Below are 27,145 nucleotides of genomic sequence, written 5' to 3' on the forward strand. Positions count from 1 at the left end.
CGGAGCCCTCGGATCCTTGGGCAGGCGCTGCAGGGCTGGAAGACCTCGAAGCCGGCTCGCGACGAAGCGCCGCGGAGGAACCTCCCGGCGCTCGGAGCCGGGACACAGGCGAGCCCCTGCGACCTTCCCCTCGGCGCTGGGCCGGCGCAGCGCTGGAGCGTCCGCGGGGGCCCGGGCGCGGCGGACCGACGGCCGGCTGCCCCGCGCCGCGTGCCCGGTGCCCCGCGCAGGGGCGGCGGCTACATGGCCGCGCGGGTCGGCCTGCTGCTCCGCGTCCTGCCGCTGCTGCTGTGGGGCGGCCTGGACGCCCAGCGCGTAGGCCGGGAGCTGCGCCGGGAGGCGGAGGTACGCGCTGAGAGCCGGGCGGAGAGGGTCCGCGCGCTGGGGGCCGGCCCGAACTTTGCAGTCAGGCCACCCAGCCGCCCCATCTGCGCTGACCGTCGGCGTGACCCTCCCTCGTCCTCCTCACCCTTCACACCTGCACGCGAAGGGCGGCGTTCTCTTCCCTCCCATCCCGAGCCCCCAAGCCGGGGCTGAAACCGCACGGACACGCGGATCCGCACCGGGTTCGCAGGAGACGGGAACGGGTCAGCGATAAAATGGGATAGACAGGCAAGAACTGAGGGAGAGGGGACTCCCACACTCTAGTTTGGGGCGCAGCCACTGTCTCTCTCACTGCCTAGGCTGGGGAGATTTAGCAGTTCATTCATCCGACGCCCAGAGCCCTCCCCGAGTCAGACGCTCCTGAGACTCCCAGACTGGTGGGGAGAGGGTACCGCTGGGGGGCCCCGACACTGGGAAAAGCTCTGGCTCCCTGAGCTGGTGCTGCCGCTGACCAGCTGAGACGGACGAGTGAGCGCCCAAGCTCAGAACTAGTTTCCCATCTCTAAAATGGGTAAGAGGAGCACTCTCTCTTTTTTTTCTTTGCCCGGCATGTGGGATCTAAGTTCCTCAACTAAGGGTTGAACCTCGGCCCTTGACAGTGAAAGCATGGAGTTCTAACCACTGGACCATGGCTGAATTCCCCAAAGCAGCATATTCTTTTTTAAAATAATAACACTAATTTTTTATTTGTTTGTTTTTGGCTGGGTCTTCTTTCCCTGGGTTTTCCTTGCCGAGCCGGGCTTTTCTCTAGTTTGGGGAGCGGGGGCTACTCTCTAGTTGTCGCTTGCGGCTTCTCGTTGCCTTGGCTCCTCCTGTCGCTGAGCACAGGATCTAGAGAGCGAGGGGTGCGGAGGGCTCCCTCCAGTAGTTGCGCGGTTCCCAGGCGCTAGTAGTTGCGGCGCAGGGGCTTCAGTTGCTCCCATGCATGAGGGCTCTTCCGGGGTCAGTGATGGAATCGATGTCTCCTGCCTTGGCAGGCAGATTCTTTACCCCTGAGCCACCAGGGACGCCCCAAGAGTAGCATACTCTTGAGTTGTTTCTAAGGAGCTTTAAACAATGCTTCAGGACTGAACTTGAGAAAGGTGGGTGGGGAGGTGGAAGTGACCCTTAAAGATTTCCCATCTCATTTTTCCTCCCTTGGACTCAACTGCTTGGTGTAGGTGGCACAAGGGGAACCTTTTGTGAAGTGGAGGTAGAGATGAATTTGGGGCGTCTATCGTCTAGATTAAGATGATTGTAATAATATATACCAGTTTCATTTCTTTCTTCCCATAGAAGCATCTCTGTCTGTGTTTTTATCTCTTCCCTGGATTGAAGCTGAAGTCTCTGCTATTTTTAAGGAGTAGGGATCCAAGTTAGTTTTAAATGACTGAGCCCAGCACTCTGCCCTGAGACTCTTACTCCTCTAATAGCATCATTCCTGCCCAGAAACTGCCAGATGCAAGCTTCTCAGTATCCTTACTCCCCTCCCCTAGAAGAGGGAGAATCTCCAAACATAAGAACGCTGCAGAATGAGGAGGGCCACCTCCGAACTGCTCTGCCTTCCACCAGCCGCCTCCCATCACTGCTCTGAAATATTTGGAAATGGCCCCACATCCATGAGGGTCCTCCAACTCCTTCACTCCCTCCCCTTCTAAGCACTGGTCTCTTGCTCTGTGCTCTGCTTTTGCACATTGAAGAATCACTTTGTTTCTCTGATGTGTCTTACAACATCAAGTGCCGAGTCCTTCTGGCCCCAGGAGAAGGCTTCCGTGGACCAAGCCAAGTCTTGTTAAGAGTCCCACCCCATCTCCTCCCAAGTCCAGGTCCCAGGCAATCCTTGGCAGGAGAATAGAGACTGTATCACTGCCGCCCATGCCTGTGGTGGCCCCAGATGGAGAGAATTTCATCTTGGGGTGTGCTTGGGAAACATAATATCTAGCAGACTGAGTCTCTTTCCATCTATTTAACATAATTGAACGAAGGAGACTTTTTTTGTTACCTCTGAGAACAAGAGATATTTCTAAAAGCATGAAGAACTCTGGAAATGTGCAATAGGTGTGGTCCCTATATGCATAAATACATATGCAAAGTGCGTCGTGTTCGTATGTCTATATATGTTTCTGTATATGATCAATTGCATGGGCTTCAGTGTCAGACAGACCTGTGTACAAAAAACCACAGGTAAATTATTTAACCTCTAATAAGCCTTGGTTTTCTTTTCTGTATAGTGGGGTTAGTAATGCCTATTCCACAAGATTTTGGTGTGGTTTCATGAGATAATGTATGTGAAATGCGTTCTAGGCTTAGCACGGTGCCTAGTGTGTAGAAAACAGTTTATCAAAGAAAATTGCTCTTAATGTTGTTCTTGTTGGTGTTATTTTAGAAAGTTGTGACCCCCTGGACCATAGCCTGCCAGGCTTCTCTATTCTAGGCTCCTCTGTCCAGACAAGAATACTGAAGTGGGTTGCCACTCCCTTCTCCAGGGGTATTCCTGACCCAGGGATCAAACTCAGATCTCCTGCCCTGCAAGCAGATTCTTTACCATCTGAGCCACCAGGGAAACAGAGCTTCAGAGTAAAGTCCTGGTTTGATGACTAGTTTTCCTAGAGCAGTAACACAGGACATAATATGTAAGGCAACTATTTTCAGCATTTGACAGCAAGGCTGTGATTCCTAAGAGATGGTATTGCAGTTACTATAGCTACGTTACAGATTACTTCAAATTTCAGTGAAGTAAAAGAACCATTTATTGTGTTCATAGCTACTGTGGGTTAGAATTTCAAACAAGGCCCATGAGGGCAGCTTGTGTGTGCTTTGCAGTATCTGGAGATGGAACCATCTGAAGGCTGCTTACTCACCTGTCTGGCAGTTGCTGCTTGCTGTCAGCTGGGGGCCTCCGGTCCTCTCCATGCGGGCCTATCCCCGTGGTCTGTGTCTGTGGGCTAGTTTGGGCTACCTCCAAACACGGTAGTGGGGTCTCCAGGCTGAGTGTTGAGAGAGAGAAGTGTAAGAGAAGCAGAAGGTGTATGTCTTTATGACCTAGACTAAGAAGTTGCATAGCATCACTTCTTTTTTTTAAAAGACATTATATTTATTTTGGCTGCGCTGGGTCTCCCTTGCTGCATGTGGGCTTTCTCTAGTTTCGGTGACTGGGGACTGCTCTCTGTGTGCAGTGCTAGAGCCTCTCATTGTAGTGGCTTCTCTTGTTCTAGAACACAGGCTCTAGGGCATCCAGGCTTCAGTATTCGTGGGCACAGTCTTAGTTGCCCCGCAGCAGGGGGGTTCATCCTTGGCCAGGGATGGAATCCGCTGCACTGGCGGGCCGATTCTTAACCACTGGCCCACCGGGGAAGTCCTGTGTCTATTCTTGTGCCCTGCACGCATGGCTCTGTGTGTCCCCTGTGTGCACACAAAGAAATAAAATCAAGGGTTTTCCGGAGTGGGCTTTGCCTGGGAGGGGTCTGACCGCTTACAAAGCTGCATTGTGAACGAGGTCATTGTTGCCCACTTAGGAAAACCAGGACTGCTCACAGCATTAATGAATAGGAAGTGCCTCCATTGCTGAGTTGCCAGACAGAGAGTTAATGAATGACATCACCACCCCGGCCCCCCTCCCATTCCCAGCCAGGCCCTGTCCTGTTCTCGGGCAGCACAGACTGTCCCAAGGGATCTGTCTGTCTACCATGCATTTGCTTGGACTTTCTTTAGAACAACCAGGCAGTGTGTCCAGGACCTGCCTTCCATATCTGTGTAGCTACTCCCAGTGCGCGGGTGCAACAGGGAGCTGGGTAATTTGTCTCTCCGGGGAGACTTTGGAGCTTCTGTGGAATATCCTCCCCCAGATGCAGTGTCTGTTTCTCATACCCTAGAGTCATTCGCCTGACTTCATGTGAGTCAGAAACCCAGAAGCCTGGGTGTGGAAGCCGTTCCCAAGAGCTCCGCTCTGTGACTCACAGGGTGCACAGGAGGCTCTGAAGGGTCTCAGAGGACCAAGAGTTGATGGAAAAGCAGTTGTCGAGCCAGTCTGAAAAAAACAAGACATCTAGTGAAAGCTGGATGTTGGAAGCAGGGACACAGAAGAGAGAGACTATTGGATAACTCTCCCTAAACACAACCTTCCTTGGTGCATTCTTTGTTTCGATATTTTTATATTTATTTGGCTGTGCCACGTCTTAGTTGCAGCATTCAGGATCTTAATTCCTTGTCCAGGGATCGAACCCAGGCCCTGTGCACTGGGAGAGTGGAGTCTTAGCCACTGGACACCAGGGAAGTCCCCAAATTGGGACATTATTTTATGCCTTAAGCTTAACCCCACATCCAGTGAGGACTGTGGCTCCATACAGTCTGGTTATTTGACATTAGAAAAAAATACAAGATGGGATGTGGCTGGAGAGTGGGCAGTTAATGTTTTCCAACTTCCTTAAGGATGGAAAGTGAAAGAAAGCATGGGGATTACGGTAAGAGGTATCTAGGTTATACCCACACAGAACTCTGTGAATATTGAACCAGGGACAAGGGAAAGGAGGAGTAGAGGAAGGGAGTCAGAAGAGAAGGGGAGGTCTTCCCCCAAAATAAAGGAAAAGGGCCAAGCTGGTCCCGCTGCCCTGAGGCCTTCAGTAGGCTCCAGAAGTCAGAGCAAAAGCAGTGAATTCCGGAAGCAGATGTTTGCCTTTGTGAAGAACGTACTCGAGTGCTGTAGAATGCTTGTGGCTTGTCAGATGGCCCCTTTGGATGTCACGGGAGATGTGATCCCAGCCTCTTTCTTGAAAGCCAGAGTTCCCTGCCTAAGCAGCCTCTTCCCTCTGCTCCTGCTTGCAGAGGAGACAGAAGGAATCTAGCTAGAAACGCCCCCAGTTTTGCCTTTTTAAATCTGAGGGCCGTCTCCCAGGGGCCAGAGCAGGCTGGACTCTGATCCTTCAGTTTTAAAGCATCTGAGTCACTTGTTTAAATGTGAAATAAGCCTTCCTGGGATAGGTTTTCGAGAATTTGGATTCAGGTATGAGACCCTGTGGACTTCCCTGGTGGCTCAGCTGGTAAAGAATCCGCCTGCAATGCGGGAGACCCGGGTTCAGTCCCTGAGTTGGAAAGATCCCCTGGAGGAGGGCATGGCAAGCCACTCCAGTATTCTTGCCTGGAGAATCCCCGTGGACAGAGGAGCCTGGAGGGCCTATAGTCCAGGGGTTTCAAAGAGTCAGACACGACTGAATGACTAAGCACAACACAGCATATGAGACACTGTACTCCCTTGAAACTTACTTTTCTCATTTTTAGAATGGGAATAACAACACCTGTCCTGCCTATGTTCTTGCGCGGTAATTGTGATGCTCAAGGAAAATCAGATGCCCTGAAAACTTTGCAATAGGCAAGAGCTCCCTGTGCTCCTGATGACCAGAAAATATGTTTATTCATGGAATGTGCCAAGAGAGGGCTTGGGCTTCCCAGATGGCTCTAGTGGTAAAGAACCCGCCTGCAGGTGCAGGAGACATAAGAGACACAGGCTTGATCCTTGGGTTGGGAAGATCCACGGGAGAGGGGCATGGCAACCCCCTGCAGTATTCTTGCCTGGAGAATCCCATGGACAGAGGAGCCTGGCAGGCTATAGTCTGTAAGGTCACAAACAGACACGACTGAAGCGCCTTAGCATGCAGGCCAAGACAGAAAGTCAGCTATCACCCCCTGCATCTTGACTTAGCTAATAGGGCTACAGATGTATTGGATGATAAGCAAGAATCACACGCAGGCACTATAGAAAGATTAAAATCAAGAGGAAACACAATATGAGAAGGAAAAGATCATAGGTAAAGCAATGTGGTTTCTGCATGAGCTTGCCATTTTGCGATTTTCCTAGTTCTTTGTTTCATATTTGCTGCTGCAGTTCTTTTTTAAATTATTTCTTTCTTTGGCAGTGTCGGGTCTCCGTTGCAGCGTGCAGGGTCTTTTGCTGCGGTGCACAGACTTTTCTTTAGTTATGGCATTCAGGCTCAGTAGTTGTGGCTCACAGGCTTAGTTGCTCCGCGGCATGTGGGATCTTAGTTCCCTGACCAGGGATCAAACAAGTGTCCCCTGCATTGTCAGCCAGTGGGCCACCAGAGAAGTCCTTGCAATTCTTTGATATGGAAGATGTCCCAGCCACTGTGTGGACATGAGACTGTGAGCTGGTCCCTCCTTAACTCATCTACCAAAGGTCCCTTCCAGCAATAAAGTTCTGTGTCTGTAAAGGGGAAAATAACATTTTTAATGACGCAACTATTATAAAACCTTCCCAAAGCTTCCTCTTACTGGATTTTCACAATGCTCCTGTGAAAAACAGAAGGCAGTATTCCTAACCCCATTTCATATTTTGGGGGCACAGAAAGGTTGAGTAACTCTGTCAGATAGTTCACACAGCTAATCAGTTGCAGAAGCAAGACTACAATAATAGAAGGAACTGGCGTAGATCTTAGCTCTAATCCAATACCCTCACTTTATTTCTTTTAATATTTATTTATTTGGCTGCACTGGGTCTTCGTTGCATCGTGTGGGATCTAGTTTCCTGACCAGGGATCCAACCCAGGCCCCCTGCTTTGGGAGCATGGAATCTTAGTCACTGGACCACCAGGGAGGTCTTGCAACCCCCTCGTTTTATAGAAGAGGAAACTGAAACCAGAGAGGCACAGGACTTGCTTAAGGACACACAGTTCCCCGCAGCACCAAGAATAAAGTTCAAGTGCTCAGTCCACGGCCCTTGCCCTGCCCGGCTCATGACTCAGAGCTCTGGGATTCATTTGCTACACCTTACCGCTAGTCTTGCCCTGCTCAGAAGTGGCCAGAACTTTCCCTTCCTTCAGGCACTGGGTGGACTGGGCTCGACACACCCTCCTAGGACAAGTCAGGACAGATGAAGGAGTCGAACCCCTGGAATTCTGATCCATCTCAGCTTTCTGGGTCTGGGGAGAACCATTTTCCTTTTTCTCAGACACCACAGTCACTCCCAGGGCTTTATGGAGGCAACTCCCCAGGCAAGCGGCCCCAGCCCTGAGTGAGTGGGTGAGGCAGGCTGGCACAAACTTTGAGACCTGAGAGGGTGAATCATGGAGGCACACAGCCCTCCAGCTTCCTCTTCTTGCAGCTCCAGCCCTGGGCTCCGTGGGGGACATGATAGGGTGAGGACAGGGCAGAGAGAAAACCTGATGTTTGAACTGCGAGGCAGAGAGGAGCTCTGGGGCATGGCCTCTGTGAAGGGGGACAGGGGTGATCCCAGGGGCAGCTCAGGGAGCCCCTGAGAGCGCACAGCACAGCCCCCTAAGCCTACATTTTTTCCTGGCGTCTCTTGGCCACACTGTCACCTGCGTGCATGCATGCTAAGTCACTTCAGTTGTGTCTGACTCTTTGTGACCCCATGGACTGTAGCCTGCCAGGCTCCTCTGTCCGTGGAATTCTCCAGGCAGGGATACTGGAACAGGTTGCCATGCCTTCCTCCAGGACATCTTTCAAGCCAGGGATGGAAGCTGCTTCTCTTATGTCTCCTGCATCGGCAGGCGGGTACTTTAGTGCCACCTGGGAAGCCCCTCCGGCCCTGCACCCCTACTCTTTCTCCCAGTCAGAGAGGGGAGTTTCTCTCAGCTTTGCAGGAGGAAAACTGAGGCATGGCAATAGGGGCACACAGAAGCGGGTGAGGGAGACCTGCAGGAGCAGAGGGCATCTCAGCCCTGCCTCCTCCTCACCCTGAGATGTGGGGCTCCCTCCACTCGATAGAACTTGAGGACACTCAGTATAAAGGGGCCCCTGCCTGTAACTGAAATATTTTAAAATATGTGCATATTAAACGCCCCTGGAGGAGGAAATGGCAACCCACTCCTGCAGTCTTGCCTGGAGAATCCCATAGACAGAGGAGCCTGGCGGGCTACCATCCATGGGGTTGCAAAGAGTGGGACACGACTGAGCACGCATTTATACTAAACATAGAATAACTATAAGGGAGTTCTGAAATCCTGATAATCCCCATTATAACATTTCGGTGCTTTTATGGAAATATAAAGTGTCAGATTCTTAACATTTCTTTTACTCATTCTTTTGGTGTCTCTTGGCTGGTGTCCTGGATCCTTGCATGCTCTGCCTGCTGGAAATTCAGCTCTGCCTTGAAACCCACAGATTCCCAAAGAGCAGGCAGCCCAGGGCTTCCCCTCTGATAGACCCTTGAAAAAGCCTCCAGCCCCATCCTGCCCTCCACCCACCTTGCCTGCCAGAAGTACCAGGCGCTGGCAGCCCAGCCAGGAAACAGGAGACGCCGCTAGTCCACTTCCTCTCTCTCCCCCCGCTCTGTCCAAGGCTTCATAGTTCCAGAACCAGAGCCAACTCCCTGATAAGGGCTGGGTAGGTTTAGGGGGAAGAACACAAGGAGTGCCACCCTGTTGGCCTGTGACTCAGTCTCTCCCAGGTCACTCACCCAGCAAAACCACTTCTAAGGAAACATTAATTCCTCCCTGGCTTCCCGTAGAAAGCCACTCTTTCCACCCTCCCCGAGGGAGGGGGAAGAGGCATGGAAGAGAACCAGGCACCTGGCTGGAGTGAGGCAAGTCTGAGACGGAGGGCCTGATTAACAGAGGCACAACTGCCTTGTTCAAAGCACTTCCTGTCTCGTAGAGGGGTTGCCTTCCAAAAGTCTCTTGTTGGTTTCCCCACTAAGGTCGATCAGCCAGATCAACTGTGTATTGCGTGTTCACTATATACCAGACAACTATGCTAGATGGACAGTACTGTGTTTAATCCTTCTGAGAATCTGGTGGGGTTATTTCTGTTCTCACACTGTGGGTGAAGAAATGGAAGCTCAGAGAGGTCCCTGGCCACCCAGCAGAGTCATGGTGGGGAACAGATTCTTGATTCTAAGCCTAGCAGCTGTTCTATAATGCCACACTAGTTTAAGCCATAGTCTTCCAGATTAAGCCCCTAGAGCTCCTTTAATCCAAGGTGCAACCCCAAACAGTGTACTTATGCAAAGAGACTGGAGAAGGGAATGGCAACCCACTCCAGTATTCCTGCCTGGGAAATCCCATGGACAGATGAGCCTGGCGGGCTACAGTCCATGAGGTCACTCAGACACAAATTAGCGACTAAACCACCACCAGCATGCAAAGAGAAAGAGGGAAACGGTAGTGCTGAAATACCGATAAATTAGCACAGAAAAACAATAAAATGGACTTGGAAAGAGTTTGTCTAGAATGAGGGCTCCTTATGGAACAGGGCTGTATTGAGAAGAGGATGTAGAGGTTGCTGGAGATGGAGGTAATGAAATCCTCAGAAAGGAGGTGGGATACCTGCAAAGGTTTAGGGGCTGCTTACTTAGTGTGATTTTGTTCCCAACTTGTACCTTTTCCTTGAAGCAACGGCTATGACTGGAGTTGATCTGAGTTAAGAAATACAGCAAAGAGAACAAGAGAGACACAAAATTGTTTCTGGATAGGTAACATAGCAAAGAGGGATAAAATGAAGGGTCGATGTGTCTATATAAGAATTCAGGAGCTGAGGTGGCATTTTTTTTTTTTTTAATCCATTGATGGGACTTTATCCATGAGAAGGGCAAACAGGAAGCCCAGTGCCTCATTTGCCTGAGGGGCTGGACTGGTGATAGGTATGGGCAGTGAGTCACACACTTCTCTCTACTGGCCTCCAAGAATTATATCCATGGACATCCCTGGTGGTCCAGTGGGTAAGACTCTGTGCTCCAGTGCAGGGGGCCTGGGTTTGAACCCTGGTCAGGGAACTAGATCCCACATGCTGAAAATAAGAGTTCATAGGTGGCTACTAAAGATCCTGTGTGTTGCGACTGACACCCAGTGCTGCCAAATGAATAGACAATAAATTGTTTTAAGAAATTAATTAGAAAAAGAACTATATCCAGCTCATCAGTGGTGGCCAGGAACTGAGTCCAGGTTCTGACTCTGATGCCAGGATTCTTTCTCCTATTGCTGATAGACCCGGTTGGGAATAGGATGAGCCTGGACGTGAAGTCTGTGCCATGGACCCTGGGAGACTCAGGAAGGGGAAAGGATGCTACATTGTGGGGAAAGCTGATGTTCGTCTCTCCCCCAGGCATTCCTGGAGAAGTACGGATATCTCAGCGACCAAGGCCCCAGTAGACCTTCCTCCAAGCGGTTCAGTAATGCCATCAGGTAAGGCAGAGGGGTGTGGAGGACTCAGTGATGCTGGCATGCAAAGTTTGGGTCACCTCTGCTTTCCTCCTGGAAGGCTGGTCTCCCACCTGTGCCCAGGAGGTCATGCTCATGGCTCCCTCCCCCATCCCCCACCACGTGCTATCTCCAGGGAAGCTCCTTGCCTTCCCCTGCACCAGCCAGCCTCCCGCTGTGGTCCTTTATCTCAGTTCCTCCTAACAGGGAGTTCCAGTGGGTGTCCCAGCTGCCCGTCAGCGGGGTGCTGGACCCCGCCACCCTGCGTCAGATGATGCAGCCCCGTTGCGGGGTGGCAGATACTGACAGCCAGATGCCTTGGACCGAGAGAGTCAGCGCCCTCTTTGCTGGACGCCGGGCCAAAATGAGGCGTAAGAAACGCTTTGCAAGGCAAGGTGAGTACTGTTAAAATCTAGGTGGCTTGGAATTCCCTGGTAGCCAGCAAAATACTTTTCAACCTTGGACCAGGCTCTGTCAATAACCTCTCTTCCTTAAGGAGGTCAACTGGGACCTCTCAACCCAAAGCTCATGTTTGTGAACACAGACATTTAAACCAGAATAATGCCTACATTGATGAACTTTCATTGTGCGGGTATTTTCCAGAGCAAACCACTGCCGGGGTCCAGCCCCGGTGGATCCAGGGTAATTCGAAGGTGGGGACCGAGTTGGCGTCCTGGAAAAAACTTATTTAATTACAGATATAGAGGGAGATTAGAAACAGATAGTGTAGTAGGAGAATTAGTGGAGAAAAGAGGCTGAATAACTGGTTTACATGGAATACCAATCACCACCTACGTAGGCCACAGGCGTCTTTCCATTCTCCCAAAGGAGAGGAGGCACTGAGGCCTCCCCGGTCTGATCTCAGAAGCCCAGGCAGAATTAGCAGGCTTGGTGAGTACCCACATCTCAGATGGGAATTCAGCCAGGAAAGCGGGAGCAAGAAAGAAACGACACGGGGGAATCAGTCTTTCCAGAAACGGATCCGATTTCTTTATTTTTCAGGTCTGTTTATATACCTTTTTGTTATACATAGGGATGAATACAGAGTCACGCGGGGGTCAGCAGACCTGACCCTCGTCACAATCAGGTGCTTCATATAAAATTATACAAAGTTCTTATGAGTTTCACCATCTTTTAGCCATGAGGTCTCCTGACATTTTATGGCCCTTTCTGATGTCGGTCAGTTAACCAGAAAACTTATTTTTCCAGGGGTGATATTTTCTTAAATCAGGCGCCACCCTCCAAATAAAGTTGCATTCCTATTAGGGTGAGGGTGTAGTGAGTTACAATCAAGAAAGGAATTTATTTAACCTAAGGTTTAACGTGATTAATCTTAAAAGGTTAATACTTATTTCTCCTATATGCTAGTTATATTCATTATAAGGGCAGGAATATGGAGATTTAGCAGCAAACATTGGCTCAACAAATGTAAACCCTTCACCAATGTTTCCCTTAAGATCTATTTAGTCTTAAGATAGTGATAAAGTTACATTTTTGCATAGCAAGGACACAGTGATTTATATTGATTTATAACAAAGTACAGTGATCTATAACAAAAGAGAAGATTCATTAACTCAAAAGTCTAGTATTGCTAACATCAAAAACTACTATATTTCCTTTTCTATATTCCAGATACATTGATTAATATATTCCCAGGTGCCTAAGGATATGGAGGCCTGATGGCAATCATTGACTCATCAATGAAAAAAGCCCTATGCTAATACTCCAAACTCTTTGTGCTGTTTATGATTGAGAGGTTGTCACGCAAGCTAGTCTGTCAGCAGAGAGGTTTGACCTGAGACATCCTTGTCGCACCCAGGGCAGGGAGTTAGCAGTAATTATTGGCACGACAAATGAAGAAAAAACCCTTCACCAATATAGTTCCTAATCGACCCACTAATACTATACTAATGATCTTCTAACTTCTCAAGAGTCTGTATTTAGAAAGTTTTAAAACATCCCATGCCTCTCACAGTTGGGAGGCTGTAAACAATCACATGCGGCCAGACAAGCCTGATCAGGCAGGCCAGAGAACCTTCAGAGTTTGTAAGTTGAAACACTCTTGTTACGCCCAGGAATTTTTATTAACTGAAGCTGCAAGTTAACTCCTTCTCTGAGAGAAATGGTTATGGGGGAGAGCTCCCCATAAAGTACTCTGATTTGGGGGTAGATGCTCGGGAACAGGGGGTTTCCTGAGGCTTGATCATGCCTTTGCGTATGCCAAGCTTCCTTCCTCATGACCTTTGCCATGGGCGGAGTTCCTCACACTGGCTCCCAACAAACCACATCAAGCCCACTTAATTCCTTCATCAATATGCTATGTATGGCAGTTAAACCATCACCATATTTATATTTGACTAAAGTCGTTTTCATCCAAATTGATTCTTTTTTCATAAGAATTATTCAACAAAGGTGTGATTCATCGATCGGTTTTATGTTGGCCACGGTACTTTTTTTTTTTACAGCATTATGGAAATACAATTCACATACCATACAATTTACCCACTTAAAGTGAACAATTCAGTGATTTTTATTAAATTCACAGCATTGTGCAACCGTCGCCACAATCTCATTTCAGAATATTTCCATCCCTTCAAGAAGAAACCCCATCCCAACAAGGAAACAGTCTGTAACATTCCCCTGCCCCCTAGCTGTTGGCAACACTGATGAACCTCCTTCCCGACTCTTTGAATTTGTCTATTTTACACATTTTCACGTCAAAGTTTTTGCCACTGTGCTTCTCTTTGTGTAGTTTTGGGGATTGTTCTTCCCTTCTTTTTCCTCCTCCACTTTCTCCTTCTTTGTCCGAATCCAGTCTTCCGGGATCAGATGTTACAGACCTAAGATTTATGAAGAAGATTTGGTTCTTGTCAATTCTTCATCAATAACAAGTTTGACAGTGTGTAATTTTAACGTCTTGTCTGTACTAAGTCTAATTTTCTCTGATCAGTTTTTTGCAGTTTTCAAGATTTCTAACAAGACGAGGTTGCTCAGTCAGGTTCTCATCTATTATTAATTTTACTATGAGCAGTTAGGGCCATTGCCTCTTTTAATTTGCGTGAACAACTTTGGCTGACAATACCCATTAGGAACAGAACAGAAGGCATGCTATTTTTTTTTTATTTCTTAGCTGATTTGTAAGGAAATTGTGGGCCGTTCCCCTCAGCTGTCAGAGGATGGGTGTTTCCAGGTGTTTGCCAATCCGCTTCCACTGTGTCCACACGTGCGGCCCCTCTGGGTGCCCAGTACTGCCCAGACACATTCCTGGTAGAACAGAGAGGAGCAGTGAGGGGTCAGGACTCTGCAGTCAAGACGTCCTCGGAGTCAGCATGTTCTGCAGCCCCCCGTGCTTCTGGACAGCGGAGGGGAAGGGTGAGGCAGAATGGAGGAGCAGTGTGGGCTGGAGCAGCATCCCTGGATGGATCTGGGGCTCCGAGTTTACTTGTGTGACCTGGGCTGTGTCACTTGGCTCTGCTTCCTCACCTGAAACATCTGTAAAGGAGAGGCCCTGATTACCAAAGGGAAGGGACTTGTCGTGAGAATACAGTGGAAAATGGGGCCCCAGACAGTCTCAATAGTGACACACCCAGGCTAGAGCTGGTGTCCCAGAGAATTGAAGTGATGCCTCCTGGGCACTCAGGACAGACCTGAGCACAGGGATGCTGGCTCCAGGCAAGCATCTCATCTTCTCATGCCCCAAGGGAGGAACTGATGGGGTTCATTTATCACTATCCAATTTGAAGCATTCTTTTTTTTTTAAAACTTTTTATCTTGTATTGGAGTATAGCCGAGTAACAACGTTGTGATAGTTTCGGGTGAACAGAGAAGGGACTCTGCCAGAGAAGGGACTCCGCCATACATGCAAAGGGAGTCAGACGTACATATACATGTATCCATTCTCCCCCAAACTCCCTTCCCACCCAGGGTGCCACATAACACCAAGCAGAGTTGCCTTTGCTATACAGTACATCCTTGTTGGGAAGTTACCCTGGAGAAGGAGATGGCAACCCACTCCAGTATGCTTGCCTGGAGAATTCCATGGAAAGAGGAGCCTGGTGGGCTACTGAGCCTTGATGATGTGCCAAGGATGGTTCTACATGGATTAACTCATTTTATTCAATAACAACTGTATGAGATGGGGAAAATGAGGGACCAAGAGCTTGGGCAACTCTCCCAGGGCCACACAGTAGCCAAGGCTTCTTATCATTGGGAGGATTAAATGATCACCAGATGTGAAAAACCCCAGAACATGGGTAGGTGCATAAAAAATGATGTGGGTTTCTAGGCCCATGACTTTCCATGGTATGGATGAGTGCTGTACTGATAAAGTTGGGCTCCAGGGTTGCCAGATAAAACACAGGATGCCCATTTAAATTTGAATTTCAGATGAACAAGTAATTGTTTTGTTTTCACATACTTATACTAAAAAAAAAAAGTATTTGCTGTTTATTCAAAGTTCACATGGATCTAGATATTCCACATTTTCATTTTGCTGAATCCAGCAACCTCATTCCAAGCACCCAGTCCCCTCTGTGCCTACAGGCCTGATTTTCAATGCTCCCGAAACTGCCCAGAGCTGATGCAGGTGAGGGCCCCGGGGGATGTATCTGGGATATAAAAGGAAGGAGCGGGGATACTGACTGAGCGCCCATCACATACCAGGCAGCTTCGTGTTGCTTTTCCATCTGCTATTTCACTTTTATCAGGAGGTGAATCTTACCAACCCCACTTTGCAAGTAAAGAAACTTAGGCTTGGAAAGATTCAAATAATTTGATATTCGAGGTTGTAAGTAGAGGCTCTGGGATGTTAACCCATGTTCTCTCCATAATATCAGTTCCCTGTTGGGAATCAGAACTTCAAGGTCCTCCCAAGCAAGGAGTCTAGCTCTCTGCCCTTCCCCATCTCTTTTTCCCTCCCTCCTCCTTTTTGGGTTTTGGGGCAAAGGTGTAGGGGCTGCGATGCCAGGTGCGACTGGTGGCCTGAGGGTTGCCACGGAAACCAGCCCTGCCTGGCCAGGAGTTTGGGATGGGGATCCCAAGTGGCCAACCTGCTCCAAGGACACACACCTAGAAGAAGACAGTGGGTAAAGGCTCAGGCTGCTGGCCCGGTGGCTCCTTGCTCCCCTGCCCCTCACCCAGCTCTGTTCCTCAGGACAATTGGTCATTTTCTCTCAATTCCCATTTCTGTTTGTCCTCCCTAGCCTCCCCACTTCTTGCCCACGGAGTGAGGGGCTCCCCTCGCTGCAAAAAGGCAGGAGGATTTGCCTCATACTTTTCTAGAAGGTTGAAGGTGGCAGGGGAGAGTCTGAGAGCGGCTCACGCATAGCAGGGTAGGGAGGAGCCCAACGCCAGCCTATCCGGTGCCCAGTGAAAGTGTCAAAGAGAAGCGTTCCTGGCATAGAGTGAAGCCTCAGGCGGCGCCTCTGGACTCCAGGCCTTCCTCTGCCCTCCTGGGTCCCCTCCCTTCCTTAGATCCTTCCCTCTTCCCTCCCTGAGGGTTGCTCACTGGCTGGGAGAGGTTGGGTGGCCGCCAGGCCCTACAGGCCCAGGAGGTAGCCTTGCATGGAGCTTGGCTCCGGGTTGGGAGAAGGGACAGTGGGGTGTGGAGGGGTGGAAAGGCGGGAAAGGGCGTTGAGCTCTTCTGCTCTCCCAAGAATTCAGGAGAATTTCAGCTCTTGCAGGGCCCCTGCTGTGATGCAAAGAAGTGATGTTTAGGCAAATTTATAAGCCTTGAGTCTTAGCCAATGTGCCTGCTTATCAGTGTCCAGGCCTGGGCTCAGGGCCAAGCTCCACTACTCACTCTTTTTTTTTTTTTCTTAAGAGGTTTTATCTTTATTTTTTTGTTTTTGTTTTTTTGGCCATGCCATGCCACATTCAGGATCTTAGTTCCCCAACCAGGGATCGAACCCATGCCCCCTGTGTGGGGAGGGCAGAGTCTTGATTCCTGGATGAATAGGGAAGTCCCTACTCACTCATTCTGAGTCCCTTCCTCCTGGTCTCAGGCTCTGCAAAACAGAGCAGAGAGATGGATAAGGAGATGGCCAAACACCCATGACTTCCCGCCTTCTGCCTGATTCAGGCAAGGACAGCCCCAGGACAAGAGGACAGGAGGTCTGAACCCTCACCTGGTCCCCCCTCCAAGGAGAGAGGGGGCTGTCCTCCACCACAGTCAGGCATGCCCTGCCCACTCATCACCCATGCTCTGGTCCATTTGGGACAGGTGTGAGTGCTAAGTCGCTTCAGTCGTGTCCGACTCTTTGCGACTATAGCCCGCCAGGCTCCTCTGTCCATGGGATTCTCCAGGCGAGAGTACTGGAGTGGGTTGCTGTGCCCTCCTCCAGGGGATCTTCGCGACCCAGGGATCAAATCTGCATCTCTTGTGTCTCCTGCATTGGCAGGCGGGTTCTTTACCACTAATGCAGGACACTGAGACCCAAAAGACAACGTGATTCTCGTGCACTCCCAGGAGTCCTGCCTCTGAGCCACGAGTCCTCCACTTGGGAGTCACAATCTCAGTCTCCGAGCTTGCAGGGCTTAGAAATAGCCCATGACAAACTCTGGGAGCTGGACCTTCTGAGCACCCTGGTCCTGGATGCCCGATGAGCTGCAGAGGGACTTGGTTGACTGGGGACTCAGGCGAGAGGTCAGGGTCTCCGGCCTCAGGGAGGAACTGCAGTTTGGGGCAAAAGAATAGGAACTCTTCGCTGAGTGGAAATGGAAAAATTTGTCTCGGTCAGTGACAGAACACACTCTTTGTTCTTATTTGTTTTCACCTCAGAGCTCTGCAGAGTCCCTGAGGAAGTGAGGGGAGAGGGCCGGGGGTCAGAGAAGGACCTCAAATAAATGGGCCTTGTGGTGCCTTGTCAGCGGCAGGCACGGGAAAGGGGAGACAGCAGGAGAGTGAGAGGGGTGGGGAAGAGGAGGGGCAGAGGGGAGTCGTGGTTGTGGCCCCTATGGCCCCCCTTCCTCCGCCCCCTACGGTAGGCAGGGGCTGGGATCTGCTACCAGCAAGAGGTACGGCTCAGTTTTCAAGCTTAGTCTAGACGCTGGGGAAGGTGACCCCAGACTCGAGAGTCCTTGGGGTTGGGGACCCTTCCTGAGTCGAGGCTCCACATCCCCCATCACATGGGAACCTCCCCATGCCAAGCCACTGCACTAGGGACTGTGCAGGATAAGGGTTGCTTTGTCAGTCTGAGCGCAGTGTCTCCACCAGTGGGGGGCTTCCCGGGGCCAAGGCTGTGTCTCCTTCATCACTTCAGGGACTTCCTGGAGGAGGGCCCATCTCCCCATCCAAAGGGCCCATGGGGCCAGCCCCAGACTCTGCAGCAGCTGTGGCTGACGCAGCCTCTCTGGGTGGCAGGCAACAAGTGGTACAAACGGCATCTCGCCTACCGCCTGGTGAACTGGCCCCAGCACCTGCCCGAGCCCGCAGTCCGGGGGGCCGTGCGAGCCGCCTTTCAGCTGTGGAGCAACGTCTCGGCGCTGGAGTTCTGGGAGGCCCCGGCCGCAGGCCCCGCTGACATCCGCCTCGCCTTCTTCCAAGGGGACCACAATGACGGGCTGAGCAACGCCTTTGATGGCCCAGGTGCTGACACTGAGCCTCTCTCCTACAGGGCAGGAGGGAAACCCCCAACTAGGAGAGGCAGTCTGGAGAGAAGGCAGTGGAGGGTTCGCTCCTCCTTTAGGCTTGGTCAGGCTGCAGCCCCCTCCAGAGAACCCTCAGTCTTCCCACCTGTAGAATGGGAACAGTGGTCCCTACTCTCTTAGGTACCACATGGCTGAAGGGTTGGCCACATGAGGTTCTGCATGGAAAGTGTTTTGCAAGCTCTAAGGAGTATTATCTCTACTGGGAGGACCTCCTGGGGTCCTGTCCTCCATACCCTGCGTCTTGTCAGGTCGGTGCCTCTCTCGTTCTCCAGGAGTGGATGTTCCCTCAGACCAAGGCTCTAAAAACACCTGGAGGCCACCACAGCTCCACCCCTACTTTCCCACCATGCATTGTACAGTCACTGATGCAGGGCAAGGGACATTCTGTCCCCTCCATGCTGCCTGCTTCACACAGTCACAGCCCAGACTCTTCTGTTTGGCCCCCAAACTAAAGGCTTACTACCCTTTAGTTATAACGTAAACTGCCCTCATCCGGGTCTGCCCAGCACTGGCCTTCATGACCTGAATACAGGTTGTCTGTGTATCTCCTCTCTGCTAGGGAAGCAAGGAGACCTCATTAGACCCCTTCAGGACTTAAACCCTGTGTGGCCTGGGAACTTGGGCCCCCACCTCCCCCGTACCCTCCTACTTTCCATTAAGCCCACTCAGCAAAACCCACTTCCAAGCCCTGCTCCTGGGACTCAGGGAGGACTGGGAGAAATCCCGGCTTTACAAGAATCCACATGTACCACTCACATGTGCTTCCGTGTAACTCCCTTCACCCACAATATCGCCATGAGACGCTGATAGCCGTACCCAGGTGGAGTCTGGTTGCTAAGACAGCACTGGACTGGGAGTCAGCTCTCTGATTTGAAACTGGTGTTCGTTCGAGATTATGTCTTCTCCCTTTGAAGCCCGCCCATCTGTCTTCCAGGATCACGGTGAGGGTTACACAGTAAGGGCTTACATGGCTCAGAACAACTTGAGGCATGTTCAAAATTAGAAGCAAGTATGCCTCCTACGCTGGCTTACCAGTTGGCAAAGAGGTAAAGAATCCACCTGCCAGTCCAGGAGACATAAGAGACATAGGTTTGATCCCTGGCCAGGAAGATTCCCTGGAGGAGGGCATGGCAACCCACTCCAGTGTTCTTGCCTAGAGAATCCCATGGACACAGGAGCCCCGAGGGCTACAGTCCATAGGGTCACAAAGAATCAGACATGACTTAGCGGGCGTGCATGCGCGCGCGCGCGCGCACACACACACACACACACACACACACATTCCTCTTCAAGGCCAGCTCACACACACACACACACATTGCTCCTCAAGGCCAGCTATCCATGCCCCTGGAGGCTCCCTGTAATGGCAACCTCCCAACTTTTGTTGGGAGGCCTGCTGGGAGGCCTCCCTTAACTCATTGTTGGGAGTCCCTGCTGGCCTGGGTTCTAAGAAGGCCATGTCAGAAGGACTTTCAATGGGCTTCTAAGCCAGCATCATTGCAGTGCTGATTGCCGACCCTTGGGGAAAGTGAATTCTGAGGGGATAGGGCTCTAGAAACTACAAAACTGCATAAGGGCCCTGCTATAAGCTTGAGAATGACTGATCCAGCCCATCTCCCTCTGCTCACGCCTATTAGAAGCTGGAAAGCAGAGACCCACAGAGGGAAGGCAAAAATAAATGAATGCAATTTTTTTTTTTTTCTTTTTTGGCTGCACTCAGAGGCATGCAGGCTCTTAGTTACCTTAGTTCTCTGACAGGAATCAAATCCTAACCACTGGACTTCTGGGGAATTCCCCTATATATACTTCTTAATAAAGAAGGCTATACCTCCCCATAAACAAACCCAGCACCCAGATGAAGAAACAACATTACCAATACCCCAGAAGTCTCATTATGCCCCCTTCTGGGGTAACCACTGATCCCTAATCCTACATCTCTTAGAAAGTAAGTAGTAGTTATTACCCACAGCAGGCTCTAAGTATTACATGTGACATACATGTGCACTGTGTGGTGGGCTCAGTCGTGTCTGACTCTTTGTAGCCCTCCAGGCTCCTCTGTCCACGGGGATTCTCCAGGCAAGAATACTGGAGTGGGTTGCCATGCCCTTCTCCAGGGGATCTTCCCCGCCCAGGAATCAACCCGTCTTTTATGTCTCCCGCACTGGCAGGCGGGTACTTTAGCACCACCTGGGAAGCCCTATGGGCTGTGCACACATCCCTTTTTAATCTTCAGAACAGCCCCGCGAGGATCGACTCTCTTAGTCAACATTCTCATTTCTCGGATCTAAAAGCTAAGACACAAAGGCCTTAAGCTATCTGCCCAGGTCACGGCAGGTAGGATAAGTGGTTAAAACCAGGACTGCAAGCCAGGCAGTTTGGCCCCATGCTCTTTGCACACCACGCTGCCTCCGAGGCGTCCAGACCCACAGCCTAGTCATCTGTTCGTTGCTCCACACTTCCGCCTCTGCCAGACTCAATTAGAAGGGAAATCACCCATCAGAAAAGCCCCCACACCCACGCCAACAGCGTTTGCTCACGGTAGAGGGGGGTGTCAGAGGAGCCGGCTGCCCCTGACTCTCCGCGCCGCCTGCAGGAGGCGCCCTGGCGCACGCCTTCCTGCCCCGCCGCGGGGAAGCGCACTTCGACCGAGACGAGCGCTGGTCCCTGAGCCGCCGGCGCGGCCGCAACCTGTTTGTGGTGCTGGCGCACGAGATCGGCCACACGCTCGGCCTGACCCACTCGGCCGCGCCGCGCGCGCTCATGGCGCCCTACTACAAGAGGCTGGGCCGCGACGCGCTGCTCAGTTGGGACGACGTGCTGGCCGTGCAGAGCCTGTATGGTGAGACCCTCCGGCGTGCACGCCCCTGCTCCCTTACCCGCCCCCTGAGCCCCTCCCCCCCACCCGCCCGGGACCCCCAAGGCTCTGACGCCGGCTCTTCAAATAGGATTACCCCCTCCTAAGCGCAGGAAACTGGTTTCCCCATCACTGGTCCTTTCCGATCTGCAGCTTCAGGCTCTCCTCAAAGAAAAGCCTCATCTCCCGCTCTGCTGCTTCCCTACGCCTGGTCTCTAGCATGTCGACCCATTCCTGGGCACAGCCCTCCTCTGCGTTCCGATTGTCTGTTCCTGCCCAACCCCCGGCCACGCAGTTCCTCTCATACGCCTCCACCAACACTCCCACCCTCACCCCGTTATTCCTGCTCCCAGCTCCAGTGGCTCTCTTGAAACTCTCCTCCATGACATTGATGCCCACTCTTCCCACCCAACCCCCGGCCCCTCGCCCCTGAGCCTGGGTCTGCCTGGCGGTGGACTTAGACAAGGTCTTCCCCAGAATGAACTGACCGGTGCTGCTGCCCGGAGACTATCTGGACCCAAGGCCTGCTTCGGCCTGGGGGGCTGCGTCCCTGAGTATGTGGGGGCCGTGGACAGGGCCAGGATCCCTGGGATCAAGTCTCCATTTCATGTCAGACTAGCAGTTGCTCATGGCAAAGCATTTCCTCTGTTAGAATCCTCAATTTTACCTTAAAAAAAGGAAGGGGGGAATAATTTCGGCCCTACTTACCCCCACAGGGCTGTCGTTCTAGTGCCTATGAACATGCTTTGTAGCCCAAGAAATCTACACAAACATAATAATAGCAGCTGATATTTCATGAGTGTCTACCATGGGCCAGGCACTTAACACACCCAAGAAGTAAGTATCTTTTTATCCACAAATGAAGAGAATAGGGCTCAGAAAGGTTAGATAACTTGTCCAAGGTCACATAGCTAGGAAGGTGCAGACCAGGATTCAGGAACTAAGGCCAAATTCTAAGCTTGTTGGACTCTGCCTCCTTCTCACAAGTGCAGTGATGTAATTATCACTGCCGTCATCATCACAGCCTGGGCCCCTGAACTCTGCACTCCTGTTATCTGCATTGTTCAGGACTCAGGAAAGAGGACCCTCTGCCCTTCTTAGTTCCAAACCCTTATTTGTTTCCCCACTCCAATTTTACCCTTTCACAGACTGTGGGGTAGGAAAGAGGACTTAAGTGTTTGATGCTATAGTTAACAACAACAACCAAGGATAACTCTTAACCTGCAGCACCCACCCCTGCTCTCCTTCCCTGCACCTGTCAGATAAAGAAATAAACCACGGGGGAGGCCTTGAGCTCTCAACACCTCCCCCCCAACCAGTATGTGTTCTTTCCTGCTTCCCTCCTCCTCCTTCCCCTACCAAGGGAAGCCCCAGGGGGGCTCAGTGGCCACCCAGCTGCCGGGAAAGCTGTTCACTGACTTTGAGGCCTGGGACCCCCTCAGACTCCAGGGAAGGCGCCCGGAAACCCGAGGTCCTAAATATTGCCATTCTTCCTTCGATGCCATCACTGTAGGTAAGATGGTCCCACCGGTGCCTCGCTTTCTTCTTTCCTCCCCCCAGCATCTCCAGGGGTCTCCGGAACTGAAGTACAAGGTTGGGAGGGTGGCAATTATAAAATACAGAAATCCCGAGTCACAAGCATTCCACAGGGTAGCAAGCCCACGCCAAGCAAAACCCTGCTCCCTCCTGCACTTTCCCTTCCGTCCCAGCTGTGCACACGGCATCCTCTCTGCTGGGTCCTGTCTCATCAGTTTGGGAAGCTGGGCCCTAGGGAAGCACCTCCCCTGGAAGGAAGGCAGGAGGCTGACGGTCACTCCTCAACTCTCTCTTGGCTCCGGGCAGACGGACAACAGCGCCTGTACGTTTTTCAAGGGAACCAGTTCTGGGAGGTGACAGCTGACGGCAACGTCTCAGAGCCCCGCCCACTGCGGGAAAGGTGGGCGGGGCTGCCCCCCCACATCGAGGCTGCCGCCGTGTCATTGGAGGATGGAGACTTCTACTTCTTCAAAGGTACCAGCCCTGAGGCAGAGGAGAAAATTAAGCCCTAGCGGGGGAGGAATCTACCCAAGGTCAAAAGAGGGAAGGAATCTCGATTGCAATTTGAACCAGCGGCCCCAGGAACTCTCTCAGGAGAGTCCTCTAGTGATGGATTGGGAGGCACAGGTGCCAAGGTTGTCCCAGGAGAGAGGGTGGAAGCGTTTCAGAGACGAGGGAGGCAGAGGACAGCTCTGAGCTCTGCAATACAGCAGAAGAATGAACTTTTTTTAGAACCCTAGCTGTGTGAGGCTGGGCATGTCACTTAACTCGTTGTTGTTGTTCAGTTGCCAAGTCATGTCCAGCTGTTTGTGACCCCACGGACTGCAGCCCGCCAGGCCTCCCTGTCCTTCAGTATCCCCCAGAGTTTGCTCAAACTCATGTCCATTGAGTTGGTGATGCCATCCAACCATCTCCTCTTCTGTCGTCCCCTTCTCCTCCTGCTCTCAATATTTCCCAGCATCAGGGTCTTTTCCTATGAGTCAGCTCCTCGCATCAGGTGGCCAAACTATTGGAGCTTCAGTTTCAGCATCAGTCCTTCCAATGAATATTCAGGACTGATTTCCTTTCGGATGGACTGGATGGATCTCCTTGCAGTCCAAAGGACTCTCAAGAGTCTTCTCCAGCACCACTCTTGGAGCTTGAATTTGTTGAATGGGGAAGAGAATCCCTCAGCCTTGTTGGGAAAGGAGGAGTAAAAGGACATAATGTCTGAGGACTGTGTAGCATATGACGTGAGAAAATACAGTTTATTGATTCGACCAATCCTGAGTGCCTTCTGCACCCTGGGTTGGAGGTGTGGGGATACAGTAGTGATCGAAACAAAAATCCCCACCCTCACAGAACTGTTGGTAGTAATGGCCTTGGAGAAAGACCTTGGCCTTGCAGGAGGTCCATACTCACCTGGGAGGGGGCGTGCTTCCTGCCAGGGATGGGGAGGGTCCTTCAGCGCTCCCCGCCCTCTGCTGACACCTGCTGGAAGTTGAGGCCACAGCAGTTCCTCCTCTGCGGTTTATCACTGATCCGTTTTGGTTATCATGAATACTAACCAGCTGGGGCTTCAGCTTGATGGGGAGTACGGGTGTGGGGGGATAGGGATGGGGTACAGAGACAGAGGGCGAGAGCAACAAACTCACCCTGGCTCTTCCAACATCCCACAGGGAGTCGATGCTGGAGGTTCCAGGGCCCCAAGCTGGTGTGGGGCTCCCCACAGCTGTGCCGGGAGGGGGGCCTGCCCCGCCACCCCGATGCTGCCTTCTTCTTCCCTCCTCTGCACCGCCTCGTCCTCTTCAAAGGCACTCGCTACTACGTGCTGGCCCGAGGAGGGCTGCAGGTGGAGCCCTACTACCCCCGAGGCCTGCAGGACTGGGGTGGTGTCCCCGAGGAGGTCAGTGGCGTCCTGCCCAGGCCCGACGGCTCCATCATCTTCTTCAGAGACGACCGCTACTGGCGCCTCGACCAGGCCAAACTCCAGACAATCACCTCGGGCCGCTGGGCCACAGAGCTGCCCTGGATGGGCTGCTGGCACGCCAACTCAGGGGGCACCCTGTTCTGAAGATGCCTCCCACCTCTTAGTGAGTGCCTTCATAGCCACTGTGTGTCCCCTGCCCCAAGGGCAGACAAGCCTCTGAGCCTCCCCGCAGAAGCCCAGGCAAGAAAGGTGGTCTGCGTTTGTTCCCTGGAGGATGTGTTTGCACTGTCAAGATGTTGCATTCAGGATCTCATTTCCCAACCAGGGCTCAAACCCCTTTCCCCCTGCAGGGGAAGCGCGGAGTCTTAACCACTGGACCACCAGGGAAGTCCCGAGACATTGACCGTTGTGGGATCAACTCAACGAGAAGCTAAAAAGGGTCCTAGACCCTATGGCCCTTTCCCCAGGGACTCATTCCTCCCCAGGCCTTGGGGATTTTGTCTCTGCCCCAAAGGTGCAGTTCCTGTCCCCAAGGCCACAGCACTGGACAACCAGGAAGGCTGCCAAACTCAGCAGAGAAGTTGGGACACTTTCCCAGACTGTCCCTTCCCCTCAGGACCTCCTGACTTGGTCCCTAGAGAACTGTGTCTTATTTAATCAGAGGCCCTGCCTGCAGGAAGCTTGTATGGTTTGGGTACCAGAGTCTCAAACCTCAGGAGAGTCAGGACCCAGAACAAGGAGACCAGTGCAGACCTGCTGGGCCCTGTTTTTTTTTTTTTTTTTTTTGAGGGGGGTGGTGTTGGAATAAAGAGGTGCTCCCAGCGAGTGAGCAGGGGAGCAGCTTCCTTGGACCAGTGTCCAGTGAGAGCAGGTGGGTATGGATGCTAGGGAGGGGGCAACCATGTTCTTCTTTGTCCTAGCCGGGCCCAGTGAGCTGTGGGTGTGTATAGTTGAGATGGGGAGAGGGGGCCCGCTGCTCTCTTCAAAAAGCAAAATGTTCTTCGCCCACTCACCCTCCAGGCCAGATGGAGAACCCTGTGCGGCCGCAGGATGACAGGGGCCTCTCTGGAGGTCTGGCTGCTGCAGGCGCTGGGGACCTCTGCAGACTGGGAGAGCCCCGGTGTTCACAATGGCCCCTTTGTCCTGGCCACACACGAAGCATTCCAGGAGCTCCCTCTGGCTGGCCAAGAATAGCTGGGATTCCTGGAGAAGGACCCAGCTCCCCAGCCTCCCTGTCTTCAGTCTCAGCAGGCTTCTGGACTAACTCTCTAGTTCAGCGCACTCCACACCTGCCAGGGGCTTGTCGGCACACACACTGACCGCGGTCAGAGCGGCCTTCCCGTTGGAGGGGAGGAAGGTCCGGCCAGCTTCAGCCCTCAGCTCCCAGTGGGCATTCCTGGCGCGGAGCCTGCCTTTTTTCTTCTCGGCGCGCGGTGGGGAGAATGGCCTTTAACTGCCCTTGGCTGCAAGGGCTTGGTTCAGCCCGGAGCTGCTGGGAGGCGGCTCTCCGCCTGCCCTTTTCCCTCCGGCTTGAACCCGGGGAAAGGGCAAGGAGGGTTGATCTTTATCACGCTCACTGGGGTGCTCGCCCCTCCTTTAGGCACTGACACTTGGAACCGAGGCTTTATTGGAGGGTTTGAGGGGAGGGGCAAGTTTCCCAGAGGGGTTATTTATTTTAGGCGATGCCTCTGCCCACCGGGCCAGAAGGAACCTGAAATACCCAAGAGACAAGTGATAGGGTTGTGGGCAGGGGACGGGAGTCAGGTGGGCGATGGGCACCGCGTGCTGACCGGCGAGGCGCTGTTGCAGTAACAGACCTCCAGGTGATGATGTTGGGCTCCGCACTGATAACAGGTGCGGCCGCCCCATCGGGGATGCGCCTGCTGGTCTGCTCCGAGAGGGGGGCGCCCCGGAAGGGCGGCTCTGCGGCACGTGATCGAAGTCGGGGAAGAGAGAGGAGGGTTGCGGGCAGTTGGGGTGGAGGCGAGGATGAAGGGCTACAGAGGCAGGGAGTGGTGGATTGGGGGTGGTGGCGCTCAGGGGCCGTCGTGGGCAGGCCGCGCCTTCCCGAGATCCGGGTGCTCCAGAACGCAATGCGCCACGTAGCTCGGCGAGCTGTGCAAGTTCCTGCACTTCTTGCAGAAAAGGATCTCGCAGCGCGCGCAGCCCCCGCCGCGCGGCCGCCGCCGCCGCGTCTCCAGCACGCACGGCTCCTCGGGAGGGCTCCGCTTCCTGCGGGCGAGGACCGGGGCGCTCAGGGCACCGCGCCGCTCGGTCGCACCGGGCGCCCCAGGCATCCCGCCCCGGCCGCGGGGCGCGCCCTCACCTGTCGGCCGGCGCGGCTAGGCCTCCGAGCAGCGCCAAGGGGCTGAACCAACCCCAGAAGCCGCTGTCCGCGCGCCGCAGCAGCGCCACCTGCTGGGTGCTGGACTCCTGGCGCAGCGGGTAGTAAGACACCGAGCCCCGCTCACGGCCCTCGCCGCCCTCCGCCTCCCCGCCGGCCTTGGCCTCGCCCTCGGCCGCGCTCTCCTCTGGCGGCCTCTCCTCGTCCGACTCCGACTCCGACTCCGACTCCTCCTCCGCGGCTTTGGCCTCCGCCTCCGCCTCCCTGGCCCGGGGCTCCTCCAGCTCCTTCTTCCACAAGGGGGCCTTCACGCCTGCACGAGTGTT

General features: G+C 52.7%; 2 protein-coding genes across 2 annotated transcripts in view; one reads left to right on the plus strand and one right to left on the minus strand.

Annotated features, from left to right (window-relative positions):
* MMP28 (matrix metallopeptidase 28) lies at window positions 1–25,326 on the plus strand. The gene is made up of 8 exons (XM_018064218.1): window positions 1–345; window positions 10,435–10,514; window positions 10,737–10,924; window positions 17,890–18,114; window positions 20,770–21,015; window positions 22,394–22,543; window positions 22,873–23,040; window positions 24,225–25,326. Exons 1-8 carry the CDS (start codon window positions 244–246, stop codon window positions 24,617–24,619), a joined length of 1,554 nt encoding a protein of 517 aa, XP_017919707.1. The 5' UTR covers window positions 1–243; the 3' UTR covers window positions 24,620–25,326.
* C19H17orf50 (chromosome 19 C17orf50 homolog) overlaps window positions 19,442–27,145 on the minus strand; it is a 9,629-nt gene continuing 1,925 nt past the window's right edge. Inside the window, exons 2-4 of the mRNA XM_018064219.1 lie at window positions 26,802–27,132; window positions 26,539–26,707; window positions 19,442–20,750 (exon numbers count right to left, since the gene is read on the minus strand). Coding sequence (XP_017919708.1) covers window positions 20,673–20,750; window positions 26,539–26,707; window positions 26,802–27,132 — 578 coding nt within the window. The 3' untranslated portion in view covers window positions 19,442–20,672. The remainder of the gene's footprint in view (window positions 20,751–26,538; window positions 26,708–26,801; window positions 27,133–27,145) is intronic.

Source organism: Capra hircus, chromosome 19 (genome assembly GCF_001704415.2).
Source record: "Capra hircus breed San Clemente chromosome 19, ASM170441v1, whole genome shotgun sequence".
In the NCBI taxonomy this organism is placed as follows: Eukaryota; Metazoa; Chordata; class Mammalia; order Artiodactyla; family Bovidae; genus Capra; species Capra hircus.

Coding starts and splice junctions, on each gene's coding strand:
- MMP28 (XM_018064218.1), top strand. CDS start 244: ATGGCCGCGCGGGTCGGCCTGCTGCTCCGCGTCCTGCCGCTGCTGCTG. Junction 10,515..10,736: donor CGGTTCAGTAATGCCATCAG/GTAAGGCAGAGG, acceptor TCCTCCTAACAG/GGAGTTCCAGTGGGTGTCCC. Junction 10,925..17,889: donor GAAACGCTTTGCAAGGCAAG/GTGAGTACTGTT, acceptor TCTGGGTGGCAG/GCAACAAGTGGTACAAACGG.